The sequence below is a fragment of the Tachysurus vachellii genome, chromosome 8, assembly GCF_030014155.1.
Source record: "Tachysurus vachellii isolate PV-2020 chromosome 8, HZAU_Pvac_v1, whole genome shotgun sequence".
NCBI lineage: Eukaryota > Metazoa > Chordata > Actinopteri > Siluriformes > Bagridae > Tachysurus > Tachysurus vachellii.
In genome coordinates, this window is record NC_083467.1 from 1,372,584 (window position 1) to 1,398,122 (window position 25,539).

General features: G+C 41.1%; 1 protein-coding gene across 1 annotated transcript; it reads left to right on the plus strand.

Annotated features, from left to right (window-relative positions):
• The first annotated feature begins 9,210 nt into the window (after positions 1–9,210).
• Positions 9,211–12,806, plus strand: LOC132849807 (interferon-induced protein 44-like). Its single transcript, XM_060875689.1, has 9 exons — positions 9,211–9,364; positions 9,444–9,515; positions 9,952–10,218; positions 10,496–10,526; positions 10,696–10,888; positions 10,992–11,132; positions 11,264–11,435; positions 11,881–11,981; positions 12,088–12,806. The coding sequence occupies exons 2-9, from the start codon at positions 9,467–9,469 to the stop codon at positions 12,259–12,261; spliced, it is 1,128 nt and encodes a 375-aa protein (XP_060731672.1). The 5' UTR covers positions 9,211–9,364; positions 9,444–9,466; the 3' UTR covers positions 12,262–12,806.
• The last annotated feature ends 12,733 nt before the right edge of the window (positions 12,807–25,539 follow it).

The window sequence follows — 25,539 nt, forward strand, 5'->3', positions numbered from 1 at the left end:
AACATTAACTATGAGGTAATGTGAAAGGATAGAGGAAGGTTTAATCTCCATAAACCCTGAAGAGAGGTTGTTCTCGTGGCTTTGGCAATGTGCTTTCTGAGAGCAAAATTTCCAGCAGAAATACATCTCAAAACAACATAATTAAAACTAACTAAATTCTGTCCAAGTATGATTCCTAAGTAGAAAAGGAAAAAGTTAACATAACAGAGTTAGTGGATGGTTCAGTAAATAACCATAAATCAACCCTTAACATTGTTGAATGCACGTAACTAGATGAGACTGCAGGTAACACAATGAAACTTTAAGGTCACGCATTATTTAATGAACCTTACTTCATTTCCAAATAGATACCTCAGCCGTCATTGCACTAAAGACTGATTTGTCATCTGTAGTTCTTTGTCTTTTCAGTTTTAATAGTTTCCAGCTCATTTAAGTCTTCATGTCCTAATTGTGGCTATTAACTCAAATGCACTCCTGCCATTAACACACAATTCACCAAAAATGAAAAAAAAGGCATTTTGTACATAAAATGCACTCCGAAGGACTTCCCTTTAAGTAACTTTTATTTGTGTTGTAATATTTCTGATTATACATTCAACAAGGGGGACATGGCGGCTTGGCAACTTGGGGGCTAGCACATTTACCTCATATCTCCAGGGTTGGGGGTTCAATTCCTGATGAAGAAAAGAAAATGTGTGAAATATTACAAGTCTTAACTCTGTCTACAAAATGTACTTCCTTTTCCATATTAGAGATACAGTATGGCTCTTCCTCTTTCCTCCATTAGCATGCATACTTAATTTGACCTTGTCACTCCAAATCTCCATGAATGATAAATGAAGGGGAACAACTGACGAAGAATGACAGATGAGGAAATTTTAATGGTAGGGAGGGAGACAGAGAAAGAGATGGAGAGAAAGACAGAACTGTGTCGTTGCTAATGGTTTTCCTGATGAGTTTGACATCTTTACAGTGGGTGGCCATAGTGCACGAGCGGTAAATGAAAGAACAGAATGTTAATTTATAACAGTCAGATCTCAGATGATACAGACAGAACAGTGATGTTCTTATCATGTACTTGCTGAGGATTGTTCCACAAAGACCAGAGACTGTAACCATATGGCATGTGTAAGGTTACTGAAATAACTTCTATAGTAAGTTTTTCTTCACCTTACAACAATCACAGCTTTGTGAATATATGTCACGAGTGCTCCAAGATGTATTTCACCATCAAGCTGGAATTAGCTGGAATCTACTAGCAAGCATACATCCGTGGTTCCTGCAGCCACAGCAATTACACCCTGAATTTGACTTGAGTCTGACTCAAATGCCACAAACAACTTGCTAATTGTAAACGATCACAAAAAAATGACTTCTGTCCAGCAGAGTAAGAAGCCAAGAAAGTCCTCAGAGGATCTCTTGAAGAATATAGTGGACCTATTTTCCCCTAAAGACAGCCTTTTTGCTAGAGATCACGTAAGCAACAAGAGTCGGGAAGCTGCATGCCCTGGTGATGAGCTTAGCATGGCTCACCAGAGCAGGACTAAGCACAGTAATGTTTTTTTTTGTTTACAAGCAACATGTCACAAGCTAAGAACATTAAAATGAACACTGAGAACACAATAAAATGAATCCTGATTAAAAATCGCTGGAAAATCCTTGGCAAAAAGTTATTGCTAAAAAAACCTAATACAAATACAGAAGTGTGGAAGAGACTGAAAGAAGAGTGGCCCGAGATCACACCAGAGCAGAGTGAAACTGGTGATGTCCTACAGTCACAGATGTGCTGAAGTCTTCAAGGAAAAGGACCTCCACACTTCCGGCTAAATATTGACATCTGTATCCCTCAAAAAAGTTTATTAATAATCATCTTTCATGCCACAGTGGTTATTGTTATACAGTATGACGTGTTATAGGACGTGGTAGCCTAGTGGTTAAGGTGTTGGGTTACCAATCGGAAGGTTGTGAGTTCGATTCCTACTGCCACTGCTGGGCCCTCAATTGCTCAGTTGAATAAAATGTGAGATACAATGTAAGTCGCTCTGGATATAAGGGTGTCTGGAAGCTGGAATGAATTACAATCAATATGTTAAAATGGATTTATCACACGGTTAGAATCATATCTACTGTCTTGTTCTACTGACCTGGACACCACCTCACTACCTACATACAAAGATAGATAGATAATAAATTTAAAAAATAGTATGTGTAGTGGTTGTTAGACTATAATAAGAGCTGTTATTCCATTCACAGTAACACACTAATGCAGAGATGGATCGATAACCGTGAGTGTTTGCTGCAGTCCATAGTCTGTCAAGTAGGGTGCGTTCAGCCGCACGGATAAAAGCTCCCTTTTGATGCTACGAAATGGATTCTCCACCTTAATGGAAACAAAATGGAGTGCATTTGATTACTTTTCTGAAAAAAACAAAACAAAACAAAAAAACAAACAGACATGTTGTCATTCTTCAAAAGGCCCTGAATCCTTGTTTGGTCTTAAACTCTATCAGGTTTCATCACGAGCAACAGTGAATATATCAGTTAAAAGCAGTTTGGACCTAAAGTCTTGGTACCGATATCTGAAGGACGGGACCATCAGAGTGTATTGTTGTGAGTGTGTGTGAAACTCAAACGTTGAATTTTACCATCACACCATACAGGGGAAACGTTTGGTTTAAATAACAGATGGATATCCGGTGTTGAACAGACAGACACACTGCTGATGTGAATGTAGATCCTACATACATGGGTGTACATATTTTTGGAAGTGGTTGCTTAGGGTTCACTGATGATACAATATATTGAGTAGAAGTTATGGCCATCAAAAATTTAGATGTCTGAGTGAATCGCAAATGGAAACCATGAGAAAAAGATAGACAGAGTAAAAATGTTTCTGAAATAAATCACTATACGGCTAGATGAGAGTGACACACGGAGTAACCGTCGTAGGGGATTCTTCCAAAAATAGGCAGAGTGAACATTTATCTGTGTTATTCACTTCCAAACAAGTAATGAGTCAGGAATAAATACTACAAATAGAAATCATCTGAGAACGAAAAATTAAATAAATGTAATGTTAGGATTTAAAACGCTTGCACAAAACGTTATTCCTTCTACGAGTTGCTATTAGAAGGAGTGCGGAGTGATTTGACCTCAAATTAATTTAATGGAAGGCTGCATGATCTTAATAAAATGAAATTGAAATAAAATGAATTCATCATTAAGAGAGTGAGCACTACTGAATTATCTCAGCTGGAATGAAAGTACCTTTTTAATGAAAGTACCCTTTGCAATAAAAACAGATAATGCATATTTCCACACTTTTGTTGCTAAGTATTGTCACTTCAGGTCAACTCTGGTATTAAACAGGTCCGTATTTAATCCTCTTAAGTCGTCATTGTTTTTATTCAGTTCTTAAACTATACAGATTTGTCCAGTTTCGGTAAACTCGTCCCTGTTGTAGCCTCTGTTCTTAGCTAACAGGAGTGGAACCTAATTTTCTGTTCTTGAAGCCCATGTGGAACATCTGGAAAGCCATCTTTCCCAACTAGAACTTGGTCTATGCTTGTGTAGTCTGTCCGCTTCATGTTTTAGCATGCTGTGTTATCTGAGATGCCTTTTTTTACGGTACCATACACTTCCTGTCAGCTCAAACCAGTCTTCCATTTCCTCTCTGATCTCTGATAGCAACGAGGCACTGCCAGCTGCAGAACTGCAACTCACTGGATGTTTCTTGTTTTATGTACAATTCTGAAAATCCCAGGAGATCATCAGTTTCTGAAATACTCACTCTAGCCCTTCTGGCATTATTTTTCACATATTTACCCCCTTTTTGATGTTTTATGAGAACATGAACTGGAACAGGATGTTTCATCATGATCTTATATTTGTGGTGCTGTCAGTTGACTGGCTAATTGGAATCATTTCATATGAAGGGGCTCAGAAATGATTGATATAAGCTGTTATGGCTTGTAGCATCACAGGAAACCATATATATATATGTGTGTGTGTGTGTGTGTGTGTGTATGTGTACAAGAGGAGAGCCAAAGATTCCCAAAATTGCTAAACCCCTAATATTATAAAACACTACTTATGATGCAATACCTTTGTCCCAGGGTTTCACCTATTCCTGGAAACATTACCTGAAGTCAACTTCTCTCTCTCTCTCTCTCTCTCTCTCTCTCTCTCACACACACACACACACACACACACAAACAAACAGAATAGTGCCTCTTTTGTTGAGATTGGGAACAGGTGTGTGTGATCAGAAGTCCAGCGATTTGGAGCAGATTTGGAGAGTGTGGTGGATTCTGGGGTGTGTAATCTGAGGCAGCCATGTTTGTACCACAGTGTGTTCTAGGATTATTTTAATACTACGTTTAATGGTATTTGTAGGCCCTTGACCCTAAATGAAAAAATACTCGCTGCCCCGGAACTGCCACCTTATACCGCCACTGCCTGCAGCTGACTCTCACCCTGCTGAGAAAGGAAATACTGTATACCACAGACATCTGTACCCCTGACCTTTGGACCACCTCGAACATAAACGGCTGAAGTGTCAGACGCCTGAAAGTGATTCATGTGTTGACATCCTTCAAGCAGTGGAACCACTGGAATAGAGCATGATCCAAAAAGACGCTGAAGATCCTTTCAAGCAGATAGTATTAGAGGATGAGGAACATCCGACTTGATGGACAGTCTCGATCGTGTTGTACTTACTCTTGCGCACTGAGATGTACAAACGTATAATGGGGCAAACTGTAATTACTGCTGTTTTATCAGTTTGGGAATGCACCTCCCTATGGCACAAGAAGAAGCCCAGATACCATATTTCCACCCATCCAGTTGCATATTTCTTCAGGTACAGTATGCAATGAACTCTGCCACCTCAGTGATCTCAGCCCTTAGGTCTTGATCATGCTGATGTACTAAAGCCATACTTTCTGTACCCTCTCATTGCACTTTTATTAAAGGATGTTTCTTTTAATCATTTCATTCTGCACAGTCATGGCTTCTGGCTGGTTTTTGAATAGATTACATTTCGTGTCCGGTGACACGAACTGCCGTGAGACTGGGTTGGGTTTTGTGACCTTAGGAACAAAGGAGGTATCATGGCCATTGAATCAAAGCTAATGGATACAAGAACATACTCATTATTTGTACACTCTTTGAGGATAGGGCCAGGTTTTCTAAATTCTTATCTCTTATCTTTTCCAGAGCGCTAAGATTCTCTCTCCCTCCTTGATTCTCTGTTTCAATTAAAGTAAATGAAGAGGAGAGGCTTGAGGTCTGAGCAGATGTTACAGGGTGAGCACTGGCATACTGATTTCTGGAAGGGTTGTTGGACTGATGCTCAGATTTTTAACACCATAGCAGATTTGTCAGGGTGGATTTTAGTTAGAAGCCTATATTTGGCACATATCGTCTCTGTCGGGTGGAATCCTCATGTCTCCAAAACCGTTATTTTTCAGGAAATTAAAAAAAACGCCGTACCTTATCTGCAGTACACAGGGTTTAGTCCACGTTGCAGTGGATTGTCTTGCGCTAAATTCCTGTCCTCAGACGAGCACCAGAACTAGCGGGGGTCAAGATTTTTTTTCTTTGAGCCCAGTGTTTTGAAGACATTTACCTCAGAAGACGTGTTGATTCGTTGTGACTCTTCTTGAGGAGAAATATGCCGTGAAGCTCTCCCACGGAGTGAGGAAGAGGTGGACAGTTGAAGTGTCCAATGGAGTTATGAGATTTGCGCTCAAGCTATTTTCAAGACTTTAGATTGGTTAATAACTTGTAAAAATAACAGACCCACGTGGACCAATAGCAATAGATATGTGAAAAAATATGAAATTGACAAAATTTGGACATACGAGGTTTCCGCCCGACAGCGACGATATGTTTTATAGCACAGTGAAATTTTTTTGGGGAAGCTCAGGTTAGAGCACAGTATCAGCCATGATATAGTGAGCCTGAAGCAGATAGGGTTGAAAATATAGGTGCAGTAGAAAGGTAATGTTGGCAAGGATCCCTACTCACCAGTATGATTAGTGTATCTGAAATAGAAATATTTTGTATATGATACCGTATATCGATGATATATAATATACAGTAGGTATAAAGCTCACTCTCACTGAGTCACTCACTCACTCACTTCATCCTGGATCTATGGGAGCTTGTCCTCTGAACTTATCCCAGGAACACTTTACTTCGGGTTCAGTGCACTCAGGACTCTTTTCCACCGGAAAGAACCAGGTGCTGGTTCAGAGCTAGCACTGGTGCTGGTTCAAAGTTGGTTCCACTGGTGAACCTTCTAAGAACCGGTTTGCCTTTCCACCGGCTAGAGCGCATCAAGAGCCGAGTGTGACGTCACTTTATACGTGTCACGTGTCCCAGCAACTTTAGCGCAGCAGCGGCAAACACAAACACATCAACAATGGCGGATGTTGCTTTACTGTTAATGCTCATGGCTTTGTGAACCTACATTAACGCGGCGAAAAAAACGTGTACGTGCAGCTCCATGTAATCTGTATAAACGGAGGTTGTAATCGATAAAGTACATAACGTTATTTTATCGCTAACACAGAAAAAAAGTTAGCCTTAGCATGTAGCTACATACTATCATGTGTGCTGATAACTGATCATATCGCGGTAAAGTAAAAGTGTATTAAACATTAGTATACTTAAGGTACATTATCAAATGAGCTAACAGTAGCCCCGCCCACAGCCCCGGACACAAGCGGTTCTTAAGTCTAGACCAGCAACGTTGTGGTGCTACTTAAGAACCACTTTTCCTGGTTCAGAGCCGGTGCTTTGGCGGTCGAAACAGAAAGAACTGGTTCTAAATTAGGCTCTGGCTCCGAACCAGCACTGGAACTGCCTCGGTGGAAAAGGGGCATCAGAGAACTGGATACGATGCCAGTCCATCACAGTATAATACCATGTATAATAAAATAATCCCAGCATAAACCCATATCTTAATCACTTGAAATCTATGATTCAGTGGTGTCACTTAGCACACAAGTGTTTGCTATGCTGTATAACATCCCTACATGTATTACATATGCATGACCTTTTTTATAATTGACATTATATGTAATTTTACAAGCTACTCTCTAAGACAGATCACATACGTTAATGAAAGATGGTTAAACATAATTTTTTTTCTTAATATACATACTGTATATACAGCATTCCAAAGAATGTTTTTTTCTTGCCACTTTTTCAAAAAGTCCAGCATTATGTTACAGTATGTCTCCACCATGATGACATTGTGATCAGTTTCTTCAGAGTTAAACTTGACCTCATGGTTGCTTCCTGACTATAATTCCTCTCTTAACCAGTCACTTACTCAGACTTCAGCTGAACAGCCTCTTTAACCAAGATTGCTTTTGTGAAATTATTCTTTTCATTCTTAAATACAGTCATCATATTTATATCCAGTCCCTAAATGGATATCGTTTAGAACTTTGTCCTGGATTTGTTTGATAGCTCCTTGGTCTTCATAATGCTGTTTATTTAGATATTCTCTTGTGGTAAGTAGGGAGATGGTTTACTGGGAGTCTGCAGCAGGAGTGTAGGGTAATGAGCAAATTAAAGTGGCACATGTTGCTTATTTGTGAGTGCTTTTAGTTGTTAGACTTTTAGATGTTAGTGAGCGGGCTTGCAGTGTGTTAGAGCCTGCCAACATCTGAGCAGCTGTAAAGTAGTCAAGTTTTGATTTTGTTGTTAAATGTCCTATTTTTTCATGCTGTGAATGAAACTAGCCTGAAAATAAAAGCTCACCAGCAATCTCGTGCTGAGTGCGCCGTGTTGTTCCTGCTACAGTTGTCTAATAATCTCTGGGCCATTCTGGGAATAAGTGTATTTCTCTTGAGGTCATATAACACTATTTGCAAAATTGGCAGACACCTTTTACTTTGCTTGTATATTTTTTTTCAGAATCCTTTATTTAAAAACAGTAACAGAGAAGTGTTTGTGAATTTGCAGCTTTGAATGTACTACAGTAACTCATTCATTTTCTACCGCTTATTCGAACTACCTCGGGTCACGGGGAGCCTGTGCCTATCTCAGGCGTCATCAGGCATCAAGGCAGGATACACCCTGGACGGAGTGCCAACCCATCACAGGGCACACACACACACATACTCTCATTCACTCACACACTAGGGACAATTTTCCAGAGATGCCAGTCAACCTACCACGCATGTCTTTGGATTGGGGAGGAAACCCGGAGTACCCGGAGGAAACCCCCACGGCACCCCCCACGGCATGGCACGGGGAGAACATGCAAACTCCACACATACAAGGCGGAGGCGGGAATCAAACCCCCAACCCTGGAGGTGTGAGGCGAACGTGCTAACCACTAAGCCACCGTGCCCCCACTACAGTAACTCAAAACCTTTAATTCAAATATCAAATATTAAATAAAAAGAACCCAGCCTTCTTATATGAAGGCAAAAGGCAACGTGAATGATGTTGAAGAGACAAGCACCACCTGGGTGGGGCAGGTAGCACAAGGTCAGGGTGGTGTATGACCTACAACAGGTACATTCACCTACAGTAAGTTTCCACAGGTAATGCTTTAATGAACATGTCTGATAAGAAAACATAATAAGAACAGAGAAGATATACAGGCAGGTGAGAGTGCATAGCAGAAGGTGGGTTATTATTCCTCCATGTGGATTTGTTCATGCAGCTTAATAACCAACTGAATTCATTGGGTTTTCCCTTCCTTCAGTCTCGGCAACAGTTCGACACTCACTGTTAATAAACTTCACCACTGGACTGGTTTGTCCTGGTGGGTTGTTCAGCATCCAACAAACTTCAAGGCTGAAAAGAAATGTGGCCTTGATATCAGTTTCTATCCACAGAACTGCTGCTCAGCGTATTTTTTAAATTTTTTTTTATTGATATCTCTATTCCCTCCCAAACAGACAGCTGATTTGAACATGAGCCAAAGCTGATACTGTAGCTGTATAACGATATGTGTTGCAGTGCTGCCACATGATTATATAGCTGCATGAACGATCATGTGTACATGTAAATTTGTCGTTTTAATTATTTGAAATATTTCGTATATAAATGAGTCTAAAGGATGCATTTTTTGTATTGTGGTTTCTCGATAAGGGCATCTGCCAAACGCTATAAATGCCAATAAAAAAATAAATGGGCAATTATTCAAGTTATCTGTAGCTGACAGAAACATTTTACTTTCATTTTCTCAGTAATGCTCCCCTTCCCCTCTGCACTTTATAACAGCAAAAGATAAACAAGTATCAGCAGTCAAGAAGAAGACGAGCTGAGCTGCACACTTAGAACAGCAGACAGAGAAACACACAGACCTTAAATCTCACTCGGAGCTTCACACAAGGTAAATGTTCATAAGTGTCGTTCATATACTTTCTTTTAATTTCTTATTTTTGCTGCATCACTGTTTTCATTCTCTACAGGGTTACAGTATCGAATATCAAGAATGGAAAAGATTGTAGAAGCAGTCATAGGATTATTTATAACCAAACCTGGTATGTAAACACAAACTGAAGCATTTCATTCAACACGGTCTAATGTTAATTCAGGGTCGGAAATATATCAGAAATACACCACAGTGACTCTGGAACTGGTGCATTCTTGCAGAATAACTTGTTAATTATGATTCTGAATGTATTATAATTAAATAATTATTCAGTAATTTAAACAGAGATATTGGGAGTTTGGGCTCTGTACATGACGACGGTCTAATCTAACACACGTTAGCTGGTTCAGATGAACTAATGAATGTTTAAATCTAATTTTAAGCATTTTGAAAATACATGAAATGAAAAATTCTAAAAGAATTCTTTAAGCATCCTGAGGAGTGTACGGTTGGCTCAACATGCTCATGACCTGAAATACAAACATAGATCTATATACATTTTATAATATTTGAATTTAATGACATTTTTCTTATCCGTTTAACAGATTTTGTCACAGTTCTGGCTGATAAACAAGTTGAATGTGGACAGGATGTTATTCTTACCTGTCAGGCAAACACAGAAGATGTAACAGTCTCATGGGAAAAGAATGGCCAAAAATTGTATTGTGTTGAGGGCAAGCATGATGTGAGCAAAGATGATACAAATTGTGTCTTGGAAATTTCAAATGCTGTGGACGGTGATGAAGGAAACTACACCGTAACCCTGAGCAACAGTTTAGGTTCCACCTCATGCTCTGCACTTGTGAGAATCAGTAAGTAACAGAAGTCATTATTACATGAAATGATATCAGTTAACTAACATAATGCTAATAATAACTATTCCTAATCAGACAAATACATAGCAATGATTATATAATGGGTGGTGGAAATTGTACAGGTTTAAAAAATTTCAGCGCTAATAAATAAATAAAAGAGTAATTTCTTTTTACAATGCACCTCCTAAGAATGTGAATAAACTGTTAGTATAGTTATATACATACTAATATTAATATTAATTCATAGCATGTTAATATTGTATTGTTTTTACAGTTACAAAAGAATGGAGGAAAGTGGAATGGAAGTAAGTTCACAAACATGTTTTGGTTATATGCAAAGTACCATTATCCATAAAGATCTTAGATGATGGCACATGCGCAGTGGATTACACAAATATATAAAAGTTAAATATAAAATATTATAATAATTTAATTATTAATTATAAATATACTGTAATCACCTTTTTTCTTCAGACAAGAGAGAATGTTAAACTCTCTCAAGACATTTCAAATTTGTAATGAAGTTCAAGAGCTCAGATTCCTCGTCTGTGGACCAGTTGGAACAGGAAAGTCCAGCACCATAAACACCATCAGATCCATTTTTGAAGGCCGTCAGTTTATCGACTGTCTGGCTGCTGCAGGATCAACAACGAGTCATACTCTATGCGTGAGTCTATATTACGCAGTCCTACGTGTGTGACTTCATTTCACTTTGTATGCATGAGATGTTATCTAGTTAAACTTTAACATGCTTTTCTGTAACATTACAGTATGAACGATTTAAAATCGCAAATGCAGGAGGATCATTTCCTTTTGCCTTCAATGATATAATGGGTGCGGAAAAAGACTCTGGAGTCCTCAGTGAAGATATCATCAGTGCTTTAAGAGGTCACATGAAAGAGGGTTACACGGTGTGTAACACTTACACTCTATTGAATTCACATTACTGTAATTTGCCTAAATCACATTATACATAAATAACAAATGTCACTAGAAAATACTACAAGTATGAACAGTCTTTATTGAACTCTCTTTTCTTCAGTTCAACGCTCAAACTCCACTGTCTGAAAGCAGCCATTACTACAATAAAAACCCCACCCTGAGTGATCAGATGCACTGCCTGGTGTTCGTCATGCCAGCTGACACAATTTCAACCCAAGACAAAAAGTTTCTCCAAAAAATGAAGAGTGTCATAAAAGCAGCAAGCAGCATGGGTGAGCCAGTCATGAAGTCAGTAATATTAATGTAATTAATGAATTAAATATATTTTGTAAGTTAATTACATTTAATTTATCAATTCATTCCTTTCCTCTCCATTTGTGTAACAATAAAAACAAAACAGCACTATTAAAATCTTGACTGCTCTGATGCTCTGACTCACATGATTCTCATTTTTACATTGAGACCAAAACCTCGCTCTCCATAATAGCATAAATGGATCATATTACATGTACAAAACATATGAATTAAGATTGTCTGCCGTTTAGAATACCTAGAAACATTTGGAACCGGAAAATATTTATTTTGGTTGGCAGACATTTTAGCACAGAAACATAAAATCCAATAAACTAATCATTAATCAGACTGTCCAGCACTCTTCTAAGGTTTTACACTGAAATGACTGAAGTGTTATGTGTTTGTTTCCTGATGATGCTACAGGAATGCCTCAAGTGGTTTTCATGACAAGAGTAGACCTCGCATGTCCATTAACCAAGGAGAAACTGCAAAACGTCTACAAAAGCAAGAAGATCAAAGACAATGTGAGTCATTTTTCCATATTGAAAACTGTAGAGTTTCCTAACTACAAATTTTGACATCATATGTATATTTGTGTGTATGTGTGTGTGTGTGTGTGTGTGTGTTTAGATGCAGAAATGCAGTTATGAACTGGGTGTGCCTCTGAACCGTATCTTTCCTGTCATGAACTATCATGAGCAGATCCACATGAATGAAGATATAAACTGCCTGATGCTCGATGCCTTAACAAAGATTATCTACTGGGCTAATGACTATGTGCTCAAAAAGAGTTCACAACAATAATCAACCTCTAAATAAAGAAAGTTCACATGATAAGTGACAAACAATTTTAAAGCATGTCTAATGAGTTACTCAGATATTCATATTAATCGAATACTTAATGCAAATATATTAATGCTGTACCACATTCTTAAACATCAAACTTAAAGTATATTTATGTTATGATCTGGATTTTTAAAATCAGTTTAATGATACAGATATTCAGACAACATGCAGGATTTTTATATAGTTTTCAAATCTTAGACTGAACTTTGGAATTTATATTACATTTCATCTTGTTTTTTAGTATACAGTATAAAATATTTTGGTAAAGGATTTTTACTTGATTATAGATTTGATTTGGAATTGTGCATCAGTATCACAGCCTGAATAAAGAGTGTAATGCTAACATGGAGCTTTTCAGACATTTTAGATCTTTTATATTTAGCTCAGTTTCTGTAATGTAATAGGATTTATGTGGACATATTTTCATATATTGTAGGTTACATTTATCTGCTTTTTTTCTGATGTATTATTATAAATGTGTGAATAAAACTATACAATGCATACCCATGTAGGTTTGATCACATTTTTACCAATACAATGTAAATATTACATACTGTAATGAAACTTTATAAGCCATTACAAAATGATGAGCTTAAACAATACAAAGGATGCAACAAACATTTCCTGCTACAGTAAATATGTAAGTAAATACTTACAGTGAATGAAATGAAATACCGGTGATGACCACCAGAGAATGTTAGTAAAATTAAATGGTTTCTAAAAAACTACAACAATAATTTCAATAAACTGACAGATTTTAAAAGTTCTTTGATTGATTTGATTGATGAAGTCTCTGATTGAGACAAATGTGTGGATTGAATTTGAAAATGTAAAAAAAATACTTTCAACATTAATCAAGCAAATTCAAGAAAACCCAGATTCACAACCTGCTAAATAGAGTTAAATCATTTCATTAGTTATATTACTGTATAAGGTGTATCATTAGTTATTACTAAGGGATCATTAAAAGTTTCACCAACCTCTAGATCATGTCACAGTAGTTGAGTTTTAACTCTTGAAGCAGACTTTACAGAGTGTCTTGCTTTTCTCTGGTCAGCACCCATTCAAACTTTTGGTTGTATAACAGGGGGTCATGTCCTGGAGGAATGGATATGAGATCAGTTTTAAAGGCCAACGTCACTGACGCTATGCTGTGCATTTCCTTCAATGCAAATGAACCAGTCTACTCTCCCATCATTCCCCGTCAAGAAACTTAAGATCATGTGACCAATGTTTACTTGTACCGCAATCTCGCCATAAAAAAACGAGGTGATCGTGCCTTTGCAGTTGTGGGACCCAAATTATTGAATAGCCTACCTTTATATATCAGGCTAGCCCATTCTATTGCCATATTCAAGTCATCCTTGAAAACATTTCTTTTCATTAGCTTTTAACATTCACTGATTTTTATTGTTGTCTTCCTAGCATGTTGTTCCCTTTCGAGGGAACTCGACGATGCGTCAGTGCTGACGCTATGGGAATGCTTCTGTTAGGAAGTTGTGTCTGAATCTCTGTGTTCACACACGCCAATTTAATGACACGTGACGAAGTGATTACGCGCCAGTATGTCCATATAAGGGCATCTATGTCACATTTCTCCAGCTTCTTTGTCTTCAGGAAGCGCTCTGTGTGTGTGTCAATTGTTTGTCCTGTCCATCTAGTGCAGAGAGACAAAATATGTTGCAATCCAAGCATAAGAGTTTCGTGCATCCATGCCCTCGCTGTATCACAGAAGGCGACACGCACTCTAATTGCTTGGTTTGTTTGGGAGAGGAGCATGCCCGGTCAACCCTCGATGGAGCCGGCTGCGCAGGGAATCTCTGCGTACTCGCCTGGCTGTATTTTCAGCTTCGGCTGCGCCTCGTGGTTCGGGTACTGGAGCTTTGATGATTATGCTCGAGGTGGTGGCACGCGCTGTGTCTAGGTTAAAATTAAATTGGCCTGAAGAGGAAGTTAGTGTCGTCCGTTCTAAGCTAAACGACCGCTTTCTGAGTTCATGGCAGTTTTGCAGGCCTACCGGCAGTTTTGCATCAGCCACCTTCACACAGGCGGCTGCCATTTTTCCCAGACCTCCAAGCTGAGGTGTCAAGGTCATGGAGAAATCTATTTTCAGCGCATATTTTTTTCCCCTGCCATGTCTGGCTATTCGGCCATTATAGGGTTTGAAAGCCACGGGTATGGGGCGATGCCTGGGATTGTAGAGCGGGCTATCTCTCACCTACATCGGCAGCATGGAGGAAGCCTGCCCTTCCTTGTAGAACTACTTCAGCCCTCATGGGTAAGGCCTACGGGGAAGCAGTCCAAGCAGGTGAGGCCCTGCACACCATGGCAGTTTTGAGGCCTACCAGGCCGACCTGCTGACAGAGCTTGACGGTGGCGAGGTTGGGACTTAGCTCACTCAGGGCAGTGAAAAGTGTTAGTGTGGCTGCCTGTGCCTCGCTGTCTAAGACTATTGAGGCTGGTCAGCGTACCCGGGCCCAGAACCGTCAGGTGAGAGGGGACCTCAGGTCCGTCATCTTGGCCAGGCGGGGTACAAAGGAGTCTTGATATCTGAGGGCTGGGGTTCCTAGGAGTGCCCTATTCAGGAATGTGCCCTTTACTCCTGCCCCACCACCTACAGCGTTTCGGGGCCAGTAGGGTCTGTGCCTGCTCCTCTTCCTTGCATGAATCTCCCTGGGTTAGCACCTGCCAGTGTGCTGTTTCAGGGCACCTGAGAAGTCTGCGAGAGCTTGACACTGCTCTCAGACAACCAGGCAGCGTGGAAACTTCTGCCAGTGGTTTCTTAGTGGGTTCTAGATACTGTAGGAAAAGGCTACAGGATCCAGGTTTTCTCCCGTTCTCTGCACTTCCAGGGAGTGTTGCCCACGATTGTTGGCAGGCAGCAGACAGTGTTCCTCCAGGGGGACCTTCTCTGACGAAAGGGGCCATAGAGCATGTTCCCCTCCAAAAGCAGGACTCCGGATTTTACAGCCAATATTTCGTTGTCCTCAAGAAGGACGGGGGCTGCTTCTGATTTTGGACCTGTGGGCTCTGAAGACTTACTTACTCTGAAGACTTACAAGTTCAAGATGCTCACGCTCCAGGTTATTGTGTCCCAGATCAGGTCCAAAGACTGGTTTGTGACAATCGACCTCAAAGACACTTATTTTCACATAGGCATTCTGCCAGAGCACAGGAAGTTCCTCAGGTTCACTTTTGGGGCGAAGTGTACCAGTATTGTGTTCTTCCTTTAGGCCTAGCCTTTTCACCATGCACATTGTGCATGGATGCTGCCCTGGCACTTTTGTGTCTCCAGGGCATCTGTGTGCTGAAGTACCTGGTCTCATTCTGTGCTTTGCTTGCCCATATGAGGTCTCTAGGCCTCAGGTTGAACCCAGAAAAGAGTGTGCTGTCTTCTTTTCAGAGAACCACCTTTCTGGGGGTAGTTTGGGACTCCACTGCGATGCGGGCACATCTGCCTCCCGCTCCGGTGGCTTCCATCTTGTCAGCTTCCATCTTGTCACCGAGGCACAGATAGTGCTCAGCCTCATGTCAGCAGCAGCCAACGTTATCCCTTTGGGTCTGCTTCACATGAGGCCATTCCAGCTCTGGCTCAGGGGTGCGGGCTTTCATCCTCGTAGATATCCCCTCAGGGTTATAAGGGTTACACGCCGTGAGCTTCATACCTTACTTATGTGGAAAAGACCCCGGTTCCTGGCCTTGGGTCCCATTTTAGGGGCATGTCACCATCGCTGGACTCTTTCAAAGGACGCCTCACATTGGATGGACGTCCTGCCTAGGGTCTATGGGAGGGCCCCTATCTGTCATGGCACATAAATGGCCTGGAGATGAGGGCTGTGTTTCAAGAATTAAAGCACTTTCTCCCACACCTACTGCCATATCTTAGTACGGACAGAATGCACTGCGGTTGTGTCCTATCTAAATCATCAGGGCAGTCTGCGTTCACACCCCCTGTTCAGGTTGGCGCAGCAGATTCTGCTCTGTGCAGAGACCAGGTTTCTTTCGCTGAGAGAGTTTTTTATTCCTGGGCATGTAAATTGGGAGGCAGACTGCCTGTCGAGGCAGGTGCTGAGGCCTGGGGAGTGGTGTCTTCCCCGCAATGTGGTGGAGCGAATTTGGCAGATTTCCAGCCGGGCGGAAGTGGATCTGTTTGCCTCCAAGGAGTCGACCCACTGTCCGCTGTGGTTTTCCCTCTCTCTTTCCCTCGCCTTGGTATGGATGTGGCCGAGGCTCCATCTGTACGCCTTCCACTGGTAGCTCTGCCCCCGCAAGTCCTAGCCAGAGTGCACCATGACTGAATCAACCTTCTCCTAGTTGCCCTTCGTTGGCCCTCTCAAGATTGGTTTATCTGATATGAGGACGCTCATATCAGATGCCACAGCTTCTGACTGGATCTCAGCATGTCATGGATGACTGCTCATCAGTTAAAGCTCAATCCTAGCAAAACTGAACTGCTGTTCATCCCAGGTGATTCATCCCCAGGTCATGATCTTGCTATATCCTTGCACAACGATCTGATCTCCCCTTCAGCCACAGCTCATAACCTTGGGGTAACCATGGACAATCAACTGTCCTTTTTCTCTCATGTTGCTAATGTGACTCACTCATGACGGTTTCTTCTCTACAACATTAGAAGGATTCGGCCATTTTTGACCACACAGGCTGCTCATGTACTTCTTCAGTCTCTTGTCATCTCTAGACTGGATTACTGCAATGCACTGCTGGCAGGTCTACCTATGAACGCAATCCGTCCTCTGCAAATGATCCAAAATGCAGCTGCCCGGCTTGTTTTCAACCTGCCAAAGTTCTCGCATACCACCCCGCTGCTGCGATCCCTCGACTGGCTTCCGGTAGCTGCACGCATCAGATTCAAAACACTGATGCTGGCCTACAAAGCCAAAAATGTACCAGTTACCTCTTACCTCAAAGCCCTCATCACTCCTCGCACTGCACCCCGCACCCTCCGATTTACCAGCACTGCTCGACTGGTTCCACCATCTCTCAGGGTAAGAGGCAAGTATACTACAAGACTATTCTCTGTTCTGGCACCAAGGTGGTGGAATGAACTTCCCCTAGAGGTCTGGACAACTGAGTCACTGGTTATTTTCAAGCGGCGGTTGAAGACCTACTTATTCAGGAAACACTTCAACTAGCACTTCTTTCCTTATCTTTTGCATTAAAAAAAAAACAAAAAAAAACCTTTTGACACTTTCATTGTAACTTTAAAAAAATGTTTTAAACTCATGGTATCTTAAGTATGTAACCTAGTAAGCCAGCATTAATGTATACAGTGTTAGAGATTTAAGCACTTATGTACATTGCTCTGGATAAGGGTGTCTGCCAAATGGTGTAAATGTAAATGTTTACAGACCTAGTCTCCTTCCTGAACGGCACTCCATGGGATGTTCCCATCAGGAAGGATCTATTCTCTCAGGTGCAGGGGGCAATTCTACACCCCATTCCTGAGATGTGGAAGCTTTGGTTCTGGCCCCTGAGGGGGACCAGTTCCTACAGACAGGCCTCTCATCTGAGGTGACAGAGACTCTACTGAATGCTAGGGATCCCTCCACTAGAAAGCTGTATGCTCTGGTGCCTCCATATAAGGGAGTGAATCATCCTGATATCCTGGATCATCATCTGACAGAGTTATTTGATTCATTCATTGATTTTTGACAATGCAGCATGTTTTCTTCAATCTCAAATTTCAAAATAGCCTTTGAGTGTGGTCTGTCTAACAGGAGTTCTTCTTGCATGAGCTTTCTCAGACTCTAACAGACTCTTGGTTTTTATACTTTAACTCCTTACTTTTACAAAGGGCAAACACATCGGCAATAGCATCTTAAAAGTAGAATAATCCCTCGAAATACTTTTTGATATCGCTAACAGTTTTGGTTGTGCTGTGGTTAGTTTGTAGCGTCTATGGTCATATAAACACAGTGTTTTGAATTGTTTGCCACGTTGCATTTGTTTGCTTGGCTGAGTTTTGGTTTGTGTTATGCCATACGGAACCGGAGGCCACTGAACCTGCATCAACAACGACAGTGGGGGCTCGCAGACAGCCCTAGCCACCGGGTTGGCGCGTATGGTTGTGTTGCGGTTGGTTTGTTGCGGTTAGTTTGTAGCGTCTATGGTCATATAAACATGGTGTTTGAATTGTTTGCCACATCGCATTTGCTTGCTTGGCTGAGTATTTTTATCCAATTTTGATTTATCTTGATTTTATATTTTAACTCCTTACTTTCTGACATCTATATTTATTTGTTTTACCAGCGTCCGATTCTAGCCGGCTATCATAACTAGCCTGTTAGCCCGGCTACCGCTAGTACGCCCTTCCACACCAATTATCTCTGTTGTACTCGCTCTATAACATTATGTCAGTTATGTTTCTGCCTTTGCGTGCAGGTGAGGACATGTTCGAGCTGCACTCGGTGGAACTGGAGCTGGAGGCCATGGAGAAGCAGATCCGGGACCTACAGGTGAAGCAGGCCAAGCTGCGGGAGCGGAAAGCCGCACTGGAAACTCCCCGGTCGGCCGCTCACATGTCTCAGGTAAACTCCCGGCGGGTACTCCCTCTACCTCTACTCTGTGTGTTTCTCTGTCCAGGCCCAACGCACCTAGGAAGTTTCCTGCCCAGGCGCAGTACACTCTGTCACCAGGGTACCGCGGATCCTGGGTGCAACAGCGGAGGACGCGTGCCGGGCCCCGATCGAGGACCTCTCCCCCTCCACCGCTGCCGGTCTTTGAGATCCCCGTCCGGAACCGCTTCACCCCCTTCGCGATACGGACCGCGATGCTGTGGTCATCAGAGACTCCATCGTCCGCCATGTCCATGCTACTGTGCTAAAGGAAAGGCTCGCACTCACTGCTTACCTGGTGCTCGTGTTCTTGATGTCGCTGCACAGGTACCTAGGGTCGTGAGCAGGAACACCGGAGCTGTGGTTCTTCACGCCGGCTCGAACAACACCAGCCTGAGGCAGTCGGAGATCTTCAAGAGGGACTTCAACACCCTAGTGGGGACGGTTCGTGGCACAGCGCCCACAGCAAGGATCATCGTGTCCGGACCGCTTCCAATGTACCAGCGAGGAATTGAAAGGTTCAGTAGACTTTTTGCTTTAAATGAATGGCTACAGTCATGCTGTCAGGCTCAGAGTATACTCTTTATTGATAACCGGAATGTTTTCTGGGAGTTGGAGCAGAGATCCTCTCGGACCATATCTCCAGGGCGCTGCACACCTTCTGACTGGAAACTACGCTTTAAATCCAAATTTCAATAGCCATCCTTCACCTCAACACACTAACACAAATGCACACATAGATCATCCGATAGAAACTGTGTCTATTCCCCGAGTAGTGAGATCAAAAAGTAAATACGTGAGAAGTTCTCGAAATAATCTTATTGTAATCAGCCCAAAAAAATGTCAAAGAAACATACAAAAACAGTTCCTAAAGCTTGGGCTTCTGAACATTAGATCACTTGCACCCAAAGCACTTATTGTAAATGAAATCATCTCAGAAAATAGCCTTACCACACTCTGCCTTACCGAAACTTGGATTAAAACTACATCGGTCTAAATGAGTCTACACCATCAGGATATAGCTATAAGCATGAGCCTCGTCAGACTGGTCGTGGAGGTGGTGTTGCCACTATCTTCAGTAATTTCCTTACTTTTACCCAGAAGACACAGTGTAGATTTAATTCTTTTGAAGTGCTTGTCCTTAATGTTACACTATCACACATGCACACGAAAAAATCCCTGATGTCCCTTGCTCTAGCGACCATGTACAGACCCCCAGGGCCCTACACAGATTTTCTTAGAAAATTTGCAGATTTTCTTTCAGACCTACTGGTTAAATTTGATAGCGTTAATTGTAGGAGATTTTAACATTCATGTTGACGACACAAACGATGCATTAGGACTCACATTTATGGACTTACTAAACTCATTTGGGGTTAAACAAAACATCACAAACATCACTGCAACTCATCGTCTTAATCATACACTAGATTTAATTATATCACACAAAATAGACGTCACTGATATAGACATCATACCTCAAAGTGATGACATCACAGACCATTACCTCATAACGTACACACTACCTGTAGAACAGAGTAACTGTGTCTCACCACGTTATCGACTCAACCCAACCTCACTTAAGGCTCAAGTACAGGACAGGAAGAGTTAGATAAACTTATTACTACAGCTAAACCAACAACTTGTTCACTAGACCCCATTCCAACTAAATTACTGAAAGAAGTGTTACAGTACATAAAGTTGGTGAGCCTCTTCTTTATATTATTAACTCCTCGCTATCTTTAGGTTATGTCCCTAAATCCTTCAAGTTGGCAGTTATTAGGCCACTCATCAAAAAACCTAATTTAGATCCAAATGACCTATCAAATTACAGACCTATTTCACACCTTCCATTTATGTCTAAAATACTAGAAAAGGTTGTGTCTGTTCAACTGAGCTCCTTCTTACAGGAGAACAACATCCTTGAAGAGTTTCAATCAGGTTTCAGGCCCCATCATAGCACAGAAACTGCACTCGTTAAAGTTGCAAATGACTTGTTCTTAGCTTCGGACAAAGACTGTATGTCACTCTTAGTCCTACTTGACCTTAGTGCTGCATTCAACACTATAGATCACAACATTCTCCTAGATCGCTTACAAAATTACACAGGTATTCATGGGCAGGCTTTAAGCTGGTTTAGATCCTACCTGTCTGATCGACACCATTTTGTAGAATTAAACGGCGAATCCTCCAGTTTACTACCAGTTAATTATGGGGTCCCTCAAGGATCAGTTCTAGGACCTCTGCTTTTCTCGATATACATGCTTCCATTAGGGAACATTATTAGAAGACATGGGATTAGTTTCCACTGCTATGCCCGACGACACACAGTTATATATCTCTTCACAACCAGATGAAATAGCTAAAGTGTCCAAGTTAACTCAATGCCTTAGAGAGATAAAAGACTGGATGAGCTGCAATTTTCAGTTATTAAACTCTGATAAGACAGAAATACTACTTATAGGTCCAAAAACCAGTACACAGAAACTCTCACAATTTAACTTCCTTTTAGAGGGATGTACTGTTAGTAGTAGCTCGACAGTGAAAGACCTGGGTGTTATATTAGACAGCAACTTGTCTTTTGAAAATCATGTCATCCATACTACAAAAACAGCCTTCTTTCACCTTAGAAATATTGCCAAGCTAAGAAACATCCTGTCTGTCTCTGATGCTGAGAAGCTAGTTCATTTCTTCATGACCTCTAGACTGGACTACTGTAATGCGCTACTAGGTGGTTGCCCAGTATCTTTAATAAATAGGCTACAGTTAGTCCATTGAGTCTGGTTCCTCTCAAGGTTTCTTCCTCTACAAATCTAAGGGAGTTTTTCCTTGCCACTGCTGCCTGAGTCACCTCAGACTTGCTCATTGGGGATAAATACATATGCATACATACATACATACACACTGAACTATATATATCTTGAATTTATAAGATATATTTATATCTTTATATCTTTATATATTTATATTAATTCTTTATACTACTCCTTATGTTTACCTTCTGTTCTATGTTTGTTCTGTAAAGCTGCGTTGAGACAATGTCCATTGTAAAAAGCACTATACAAATAAACTTGAATTGAATTGAATTGAATAACACTGACTGGCTAGACTGGATAACAGACTCAGCAAAGAGAGAGAGGTGTCATTTTAACATAGAATCCATTACATAGAAAAGATTTTGGAAATAAAATCATTTGTATTGTGGTTTCTGTGTTTGTGTTCTACTTGTGTACTATTAAAACCCAAGCATTACGAGACAAAGTTCAAACGTCTTTATGTGACGTAACATATTTAACAAATGCATTTGCAGCCTTTTATTGTACAGTTTGATTTACAATTTTATATAATAACATGGTGTTCCACTCATACCCATCGAGGTAAATATAAGAACAATGTTAATGATGATGGTTACTGTGGTTACTGTTCAGGGAATTCCTGCAGATTCAGAATGTAAATTATCATGTTCCTGTCTTTAGTCTCTAATTTCTGCATAATTACAATAGCTTAAAAGTATCAATTGTTCATTAAAGTATTCATGAGCTATAATTAAGAATGGTCCAGCATACATGAGGAATCAATAAACCTGCTATTATTCAAGCTATAAAAACCTGCCAGATACCTTTCACTTTTGTTTTCTCAGAAATGCTCCACTTCCCCTCTGCACTTTATAACAGCAAAAGAAAAAGAAGAACAGCAGACAGAGAAACACACACAGACCTTAAATCTCACTCGGAGCTTCACACAAGGTAAGTTATGTTCATAAAGAAGGATCATGTGTAGTATAGAAAACACACTCAATTCTTTATCTCATATGCAAACAAAACACACACACACACACACACACACACACACACACACACACACACACACACACATCTCATTAATAAACACATACATCATCTATTAATGATCTTAAACCATAATAAACAAGAACCAGTTGATTGTCTTGTCGCAATTAATTTCAAGATCATTATATTCTCATTCATGAGTGTGTTTTATTACAGGTACAACCTAGTTCTGAGTAACACATTTACTTACTTTTTATTTGCTGCGTCATTGTTTTTATTCTCCACAGTATCTAATACCAGAATGCTTAAGAATCTAGGTTTATACTGGGGATCAACTCAAACCAAACCTGGTAGATAAACTAATGAATGTTTAAATCTAATTTTAAGCATTTTGAAAAGGAAAAATTCTAAAAGAAGTCTTTAAGCATCCTGAGGAGCGTACGATTGGCTCGACATGCTCATGACCTGAAATACAAACATCGATCTATATACATTTTATAATATTTGAATTTAATGACATTTTTCTTATCTGTTTAACAGAATTTGTCACAGTTCTGGCTGATAAACAAGTTGTACATGGACAGGATTTTATTCTTACCTGTCAGGCAAACAGAGAAGATGTAACAGTCTCATGGGAAAAGCATGGCCAAAAATTGATTTGTGTTGAGGGCAAGCACAAAATGAGAACAATTGGTACAAATTGTCAGAGATGGGGGACTCGAGTCATATGACTTGACTCGAGTCAGACTTAAGTCGCACATTTGAGACTTGAGACTTGCTTGACAAATATTAAAAAAAGACTCGACTTGACTTTGACTTGACATTCATGACTTGAGACTTGATTTGGACTTGAGTTAAATGACTCGAAATAGCTTGTTTTTTGTTTGTTTTTTTTTAAATCTGTTTTTAAACGCGTAATCTAACCCCGTGACGCAGCAGGCAAGCAGAGGGAGAGCGCGCACTAACTAATAAACCTTAACAGTCGTGACGAAACATGGAAGGCGCTACACCAAAATGAGCCCCATTCACTTCCATAGTATTCTTTTTTCCCACTATAGAAGTGAATGGGGTTGGAGTTAAGGAAAGGAACCTTGAAGGACAGATGGTAGTAGACTTTGCTAAGAGGATGGACATGGCTGTGGTTAACACGTATTTTCAGAAGAGGGAGGAACATAGAGTGACTTACAAGAGTGGAGGTAGGAGAACACAGGTAGACTACATCCTTTGTAGAAGAGGCAATCTGAAAGAGATTAGTGACTGTAAAGTGGTAGTGGGAGAGAGTGTAGCCAGACAGCATAGGATGGTGGTGTGTAGGATGACTCTGATGGTCTGTAAGAGGAAGAGGTCAAAGATAGAGAAGAAAACTAAGTGGTGGAAGCTGAAAAAGGAGGAATGTTGTGAGGAATTTAGACAGAAGTTGAGGCAGGCTCTGGGTGGTCAGGTAGTGCTGCCGGATGACTGGGAAACTACAGCAGAAGTGATCAGGGAGACAGGGAGAAAGGTGCTGGGTGTGTCATCTGGAAGGAGGAAAGAAGATAAGGAGACTTGGTGGTGGAATGAGGAAGTTCAGGATAGTATCCAGAGGAAGAGATTAGCCAAGAAGAAGTGGGATATGGACAGGACTGAAGAGAATAGACAGGAATACAAGGAGTTACAGCGCAGAGTGAAGAGGGAGGTGTCTAAGGCCAAGCAGAAGGCATATGACGAGTTGTACACTAGGTTAGACACTAGAGAAGGAGAGAAGGACTTGTACAGGTTAGCTAGACAGAGGGATCGAGATGGGAAGGATGTGCAGCAAGTTAGAATTATTAAGGATAGAGATGGAAGGGTGCTCACAAGTGAGGAGAGTGTACAGAGGAGATGGAAGGAATACTTTGAGGAGCTGATGAATGAGGAAAATCAGAGGGAAAAAAGAGTAGAAGGGGTGAACTCTGTGGAACAGGAAGTAGATAAGATTAGAAAGGATGAAGTCAGGAAGGTTTTGAAGAGGATGAAAAGTGGAAAGGCAGTTGGTCCTGACGACATCCCGGTAGAGGTCTGGAAGTGTCTAGGAGAGGCAGCAGTGGAATTTTTAACTAGTTTGTTCAACAGGGTATTAGAAAGTGAGACGATGCCTGAGGAATGGAGAAGGAGTGTGTTAGTGCCGATCTTTAAGAATAAGGGTGACGTGCAGAGTTGCAGCAACTATAGGGGGATAAAGTTGATGAGCCATACAATGAAGTTGTGGGAAAGAGTAGTGGAAGCTAGGTTAAGGAAGGTGGTGGAAATTTGTGAGCAGCAGTATGGCTTCATGCCCAGAAAGAGCACAACAGATGCAATTTTTGCTCTGAGAATGTTGATGGAGAAGTATAGGGATGGTCAGAGGGAGTTGCACTGTGTGTTTGTAGACTTAGAGAAAGCGTATGACAGGGTGCCAAGAGAAGAGCTGTGGTACTGTATGAGGAAGTCAGGAGTAGCAGAGAAGTATGTCAGAGTGGTGCAGGACATGTATGAGAGGAGCAGGACAGTGGTGAGGTGTGCTGTAGGTCAGACAGAGGAGTTCACAGTGGAGGTGGGACTGCATCAGGGATCGGCTCTGAGCCCCTTCCTGTTTGCTATAGTGATGGACCAGTTGTCAGAGGAGGTCAGACAGGAGTCTCCTTGGACGATGATGTTTGCAGATGACATTGTGATCTGTAGTGAGAGCAGGGAGCAGGTGGAGGAAAACCTGGAGAGGTGGAGGTTTGCGCTGGAGAGAAGAGGAATGAAAGTCAGTCGTAGTAAGACTGAGTACATGTGTGTGAATGAAAGGGAGGGAAGTGGAACAGTAAGGTTACAGTGTGAAGAGGTGAAGAAGGTACAGGAGTTTAAGTACTTGGGGTCAACAGTCCAGA

Bases quoted from the DNA above. Each gene is read 5' to 3' on its own strand.
- LOC132849807 (XM_060875689.1), top strand. From the start codon at position 9,467: ATGGAAAAGATTGTAGAAGCAGTCATAGGATTATTTATAACCAAACCT. The intron at 9,516-9,951 runs GTATGTAAACAC...TCCGTTTAACAG, and splicing joins ATTATTTATAACCAAACCTG to ATTTTGTCACAGTTCTGGCT. The intron at 11,982-12,087 runs GTGAGTCATTTT...GTGTGTGTTTAG, and splicing joins GCAAGAAGATCAAAGACAAT to ATGCAGAAATGCAGTTATGA.